The sequence below is a fragment of the Colobus angolensis genome, unplaced genomic scaffold (genome assembly GCF_000951035.1).
Source record: "Colobus angolensis palliatus isolate OR3802 unplaced genomic scaffold, Cang.pa_1.0 Scaffold150, whole genome shotgun sequence".
Classification (NCBI taxonomy): Eukaryota; Metazoa; Chordata; class Mammalia; order Primates; family Cercopithecidae; genus Colobus; species Colobus angolensis.
Genome location: NW_012114600.1, coordinates 3,717,000 through 3,723,898, shown reverse-complemented (window position 1 = coordinate 3,723,898; position 6,899 = coordinate 3,717,000). Strand labels below are relative to the sequence as shown.

At 37.4% G+C, this 6,899-nt stretch overlaps 1 protein-coding gene across 1 annotated transcript in view; it reads left to right on the top strand.

The window, feature by feature from the left end:
* IRAK4 (interleukin-1 receptor-associated kinase 4) overlaps nt 1–6,899 on the top strand; it is a 40,043-nt gene that overhangs the window by 27,473 nt on the left and 5,671 nt on the right. Inside the window, exons 7-9 of the mRNA XM_011936112.1 lie at nt 906–1,020; nt 1,445–1,554; nt 5,489–5,672. Of these exons, the coding sequence (XP_011791502.1) occupies nt 906–1,020; nt 1,445–1,554; nt 5,489–5,672 (409 nt within the window). The remainder of the gene's footprint in view (nt 1–905; nt 1,021–1,444; nt 1,555–5,488; nt 5,673–6,899) is intronic.

The following is a 6,899-nucleotide window of genomic DNA, read 5'->3' as shown; positions in this document are numbered from 1 at the left end:
GGTCGGGGACCCACTTGAGCAGGCAGTCTGTCCATTCTCAGATCTCAACCTCCATGTTGGGAGATCCACTGCTCTCTTCAAAGCTGTCAGACAGGGTCATTTGTATCTGCAGAGCTTTCTGCTACTTTTTGTTTAGCTGTGCCCTGTCCCCAGAGGTGGAGTCTACAGAGACAGGCAGGCCTCCTTGAGCTGCTGTGGGTTCCACCCAGTTCGAGCTTCCCAGTGACTTTGTTTACCTACTTAAGCCTCAGCAATGGTGGGCGCCCCTCCCCGAACCTCTGCAATTAGATCTCAGACTGCTGTGCTAGCAATGAGGGAGGCTCCATGGGCATGGGACTCACCCAGCCAGACGTGGGATATAATGTCCTGGTGTGCCATTTGCTAAGACCCTTGGTAAAGCACAGTATTAGGATGGGAGTTACCCGATGTTGTGTGCCTCAGTTCCCCTGGCTAGGAAAAGGGATTCCCTTCCCCCTTGCACTTCCCAGATGAAGCGATGCCTTGCCCTGCTTCAGCTCTGGCTGGTCGGGCTGCACCAGCTGACCAGCACCTATTGTCTGGCACTCCCCAGTGAGATGAACCCGATACCTCAGTTGAAAATGCAGAAATCACCTGTCTTCTGTGTCGCCTGTGCTGGGAGCTGGAGACTGGAGCTGTTCCTATTCGGCCGTCCTGCTCCGGGACCCAGATTTTACTTCTAATGTTGATTAATATTAAGAACTATTTGCAGAAAATTATAAATAGTTACAATAGACTTATATAAACATAAACATCATGTTAGAAATGATATATAACATACTATTTTTTCTCTTTTTTTCTATTAAAACTCTGAATAACTTCCAACCTACAACTGACTATATAAGTATTTATTATAATGATTTTGCATGAAAAATTATTTGTCACAGGTGTCAACATGAAAACTTAGTAGAACTACTTGGTTTCTCAAGTGATGGAGATGACCTCTGCTTAGTGTATGTTTACATGCCTAATGGTTCATTACTAGACAGACTCTCTTGCTTGGTAAGCTATTTGTTCATCAGATTGTTTGGCTTTTTGTTTATATGCTGGAGTATTAATATTCATTTTGTTACTGGATTATTTAAACCAAATTCGCTTTCATATTTTTCCTGCTCTATGAGAATTATACAGTTGATATGTCAACAACTGGGTTGCCATTTTATTAGGTGGTAATCCTAAATAAAAAATTCAGTCAAGACTATACTAGGAAGATGCTTTTATATGTTTTTATCTTCAAATAAGAAATGTAAACACCCATTTGAGCTTATTTGGAGATTATTTTTAATAACTTAAAAATGTAGTCCTAAATTATTAGTGATATAGCATCATCTTCAGTTGTTGCCTAGAAAAATATTCTGTGTTATATAGTCTCTGTAGATTTTTTATTATTCTTTCTAGTTTTTAATTTGGTTTGTTTCTTTACAAGGATGGTACTCCACCACTTTCTTGGCACATGAGATGCAAGATTGCTCAGGGTGCAGCTAATGGCATCAATTTTCTCCATGAAAATCATCATATTCATAGAGATATTAAAAGGTAAATGCTACTGTTTAAAAACTTTTGGAAAGCTGTCTTTAAAGAATAATTTGTTGTCACTCTATTCACTATTCACATGCATGTCTTAACCTAGAGCACCTGGACTTTTTCCCATCACTCCATGAAAGCTCTTCTTAATAAGGACATCTGTAATCTCCTTTATTCCAAGCCCAGTGACCTACTTCCAGTACTCATCCTACTTGACCTTTTTTAGTTGTTTTAACAGTAGTTTATTCTGTTCTTCTTGACCCTTTTGCCTTATGGAAATTAGTTGTTTTCTTAGTTTATGGATCACCATTCTTTTCTGAATCACCTTCATCCTTCATGAGTACGTTTCAGTTCTCTTTCTTTCTTGTGTATTTATCTAGTTAAATATTGACCTACTATAAGTAACATATTAATATATAGAGCTCAACATCAATCAAATAGTATATAGGATTAATATAAAGAAGGTTTTCCAAGAAAGTGATATTTAAGCAGAGATTCAAAGAATGGGCAGGAAATAAGTAGGCACAATTTGAGGGTAACTGTAGAATAGATGATGGGGAAAAGAACATTCTAGGCAGAAGGAACTGCATTTGTAAGACCAGTGGTGAGAGAAAATATGGGAGCATGATGAGTTACAAGAAATGAAATATGCTTTGGGAGCCAAGACAGTAGGATCATTTGAGGCCAGGAGTTGCAGACCTGATTATGTTCCCTGGACAACATAGCAAGACCTCATCTCTACAAAAAAATTAGTCAAACCTGGTAATGCATGCCTACACTTCCAGATGCTGGGGTGGCTGAGGAGGGAGGATGCTTGAGCCCAGGAGTTCAAGGTTGAAGTGAGCTATGATCGTGCCACTGCTCTCCAACCTGGGTAATAAAGCAAGACTCTGTCTGAAAAAAAACAATGAATAAATGCAGTATGACTGAGATGCAGAAAGTTATGGGGTGGTGGATTGAAGATAAAACTACAGAGAAGTGTAGGAAGCTAAGTCCTATAGGACCTAATGGGCCAAGGTAAGGCTTTTAGTTTTATCTCAAGTGTAATGAGATGCCGTTGAAATTTTTAAGTAGGAATGTGGCATCATATTTAAGTTTTGCAAAGATGATTTTGACTCTAGTGTAGAGAACAGTTTATAAGAAGAAGCAGTTAGTAGGCTGTCATAGGTGGCAGTTCATATGAATAGAGGTAAGCAGATTAGAAAGATTAAAATGGCAAAGCTTGTTGATACCTTGGCTATGCAGGGGTTCAGGAAGAGGGAAGTATCATGAATGACTCCCGGAATAATGGCATCCAGACTTGCATTCTGGAATGATTATGGTATGATTCACTTATGTAGAAAGGACCAAAAAAAGACCTGGTTAGGTTGGGGTTAGAGAGATGATTAGAAAATGTGAGTTCTCCTTTGTACATGTTGTAATTAAGGTTCTTTTAAGATATAGTAGTAGAGATGTTAGTGTGATATACAGATTTGGAGCTGATGGTCTGAGCTGAAGATATAAATGTGTATATTACTTGCATACAGGTGATAATTGAAGTGACTGTATTCACTTGAGGGGAGATGTAGATTAAGAAAAGGTCACAAGATTAAGTCTTGAGGAACCCTAAGACTTAATGGCCAAATAGAAGAGATGATCACAAAAAGGAATCTAAGGAAGTACACATACAGAGAAAGGTAAGGTGAAAACCTGCAGAGTGTGGAGTCCCTGAAAATGAGGAAAGAAAGTGTTTCCCAAGAGGGAGTAGTCAAAAAGAGTCAAGTGCTTTAATCATTGGATTAGCATCACCATTGTCTTTGGTGACTTTATGGAAACCCATTTCCATGTAGTAATTGGTTTAGAAATCACATTGTAGTTGAGAGAGTGAGAGCTAGAGAACTGAGATAGGAGTACAGACAAATCTTTTAAGACATTTTACTAAGGGGACAGCTAGAAATAGATATGTCATTCAGGAAACTTTTTTTATTTTTTTTTAAGAGAGCAGAGACTAAACTGTGCTTATCTGCCTATAGGAAAGATCCAGATTAAGAGAGAGAGGATACTGTGGAAGAGAGAAATGAGATAATGTGTTCAGTAGGGTTCCTGAGAATGTAAGCAGCTTGAGCAAAGGAACTGACCCTAGATGAGAAAAGAAACACCATCTCCTATCCTTCATGTATTGTTGGTACTTTCTCATGTTCTTATCATTGTCTCTTTTCTCCATGTATGTTCTTTTTTTTTTTTCTTTGAGACGGAGTTTCACTCTTGTTACCCAGGCTGGAGTGCAGTGGCATGGTCTTGGCTCACTGCAGCCTTCGCCTCCTGGGTTCAAGAGATTCTCGAGCCTCAGCCTCCTGAATAGCTTGGATTACAGGCATGCTTGGATTACCACGCTCTGCTAATTTTGTATTTTTAGTAGAGATGGGATTTCTCCGTGTTGATCAGGTTGGTCTCGAACTCCTGACCTCAGGTGATCTGCCCACCTTGGCCTCCCAAAGTGCTGGAATTATAGGTGTGAGCCACCCGCCCGGCTTCTCTCTGTGTGTTTTTGCTGAGTGATATTATGTTGATTTTAACTGCTACTTATATGTGAGTGTTTTTCGAATCTGTATTACAAGCTTCCAGTCCTGGATTTTTAGTATCCCCGTACCAAAAACACTGCATCTGGGTATCCCACAGTAATCTTTAAGTCAGCACATCAGAAATCAAACTCATCAGCTCTTTCCAACCTAAAGTCTTTCCACATTTCCTTTCTGATCCAGTGAAGTCACTATTCATTCTCTCTCTCAAGCTGAAGACGTTCTCATTCTCTGTATCATGCTAATTACAAAATTCTGTTGAGTGAGCCTCAAAATTTTCACTTCCCATTTATCCCATGTTATGACCATTTAGACCCTCATTATCTCTCATTTGCTTTGTTACAAACCTTTGTAGTCAACCTAAATCCAGCCTATCAGTCCTCATCTATTCACTACAATGCTACCAGGTCATGGTCCTAAAAGTTAAGTCTAATAACATCAATTTCCTACTGTGAAAACTTTAGCTGGTAGCCTGTTGCTCACAAGATAAAATTCAAATAATCTCCATGTTTCTAGGACACTCATTCCTTGAAGTTGACCATGTACACCATATCGTATTTTCGTCACTCTGTACCTGTTACTCCATTTGCCTGGAGTGCCTTTCTTTCCCTCATATAACTATCAACTTCTAATAATCCTTCAATACTAAGCACACTTTTCACCCTCTGTTTGAAATTTTTCCTGCTTTTTACAGGCACATGGTTGTTCTCTCAGCATTTTGTACCTAATATTACCATTGTTATAAAAAATTATTTATGCCTTTGTCACAGACAAGATTTTAAGACTCCCCCATGCCCAGCAGTGAGCTTAAATACTGTACAACATAGGGAGTTCTCAATAAGATTGTGTTGAATGAAAGTATGAAAGCATATAATGAATTAATTGAGATATTTTGGCCATATTTTTTTCTCTTCAAAAGCCAGATAGTACAGAACAAAAGAATAAAGAAATGCATAATTGAGATACTTTGGTTGGAAATTTTTTTTTAAATGAATTGATACATATTAAGAAAGGAATTATTAAAGGTGCCTTGGAAAACTTTGTAGTAATTTACCCTATAATAAATTATTTGTGGAATAATGAAAGTATCTCTTACTAATGTGGACAGTTTTATTTCATTTTTTATTCTCCTAAATTTTTTCCTTAAGATACATAAAAAAAGAGGACAGTGCTTCTCTTTAGGTATAATCTGAGTTCTAGGTTTATTAATAGAAATTTTAGGCTTTTATGATGCATACTATAAAATGTTATACTCTGTAAATATGTATGTACATAGACATGTATGCATATACATATATACATGCATACATACATTTAGCTAAGGAACTGTTTGACTTTTTTGGGGTGGGGAAAACATTTTTTTTCTTCAAACTTTACATTTTTTTCAGTGCAAATATCTTACTAGATGAAGCTTTTTCTGCTAAAATATCTGACTTTGGCCTTGCACGGGCTTCTGAGAAGTTTGCCCAGACAGTCATGACTAGCAGAATTGTGGGAACAACAGCTTATATGGCACCTGAAGCTTTGCGAGGAGAAATAACACCCAAATCTGACATTTACAGCTTTGGTGTGGTAAGTTTCATATACATAGTAAAAATAGTCATTCTGCTATAATTGTGGAAATGAAGTAGAATATTATTTAATACACCTATCTTGTTTAGCTCTCTTATGTAACAACACAAGTTTTTCACATTAACCTCTACTTATACCAGAAAGTTTGTAAAAACTTCTTCCATTGTGTAAAACTTTTGAATTGATTTTTGAAATGACTACAAGAAATGATTTTCTTGCCATCTGTGTTTATGAATTAGCATGATACCTAATGCATTAAATGAATCATGTCATACAGTATATACTATAGTCTTACATTTTTTGACATTTACTAATCTACCTGTCTATTCCCAATAAATTTTAAGATAGAGTAAGAGATAGGTGTGGGTGGTTGGAGAAGCCGGGGGCTTTTTCCTCAATTTGTTTTTCATATGTGTTTCATATATGGAAATTTAACTTCATAGCACTGTGAAAATAAGGCATAGGACTGTAGAATATGCCTAATGTTTAGAAAATAATATTCTCCTAAGAGCCAGAGAAAATTATTCTTGTGAAGAATCCCTAAGAGGCAGGAAAAGGATTGGGAGTTCCCAGAACATATGTTGAGTGGGGCTGACTCTTTAGTAGAGTTGCCGATAGAAAAGAGCTGCTTATGGTCATGATGGGGTCCGATATATCCCTGAAGGAGGGATGGCAAGAAATGCCCAAAGCTCATGTTCTTTTCACTTTAATATCTAAAAGACATAGCTTTGTATAGAATGATTAATCAAATTTTGTAAACAAGATTCATATTCCTTCTAGTTTATATTTATTTTTGCCTTGAGTATTATATATATAATTTATTAGTATCATGTATAATATATGTATATTTTAGAGACAAGGCCTCACTTGGTCACCCAGGCTGAAGTGCAGTGGTGGAATTACGGCTTACTGCAGCCTCAACCTCCTAGGTTCTAGTGATCCTCTCACTTCAGCCTCCCAAGTAGTTGGGACTACAGATGTGTGCTCCCACACCCAGCCAATTTTTTTTTTTAATTTTTTTTAATTTTTTTTTTTTTTTATTATTATACTTTACGTTCTAGGGTACATGTGCATAGTGTGCAGGTTTGTTACATATGTATACTTGAGCCATGTTGGTGTGCTGCACCCATCAACTCGTCAGCACCCATCAATTCATTTATATCAGGTATAACTCATTTATATCAGGTATAACTCCCAATGCAATCCCTCCCCCCCTCCCCCCCCCCC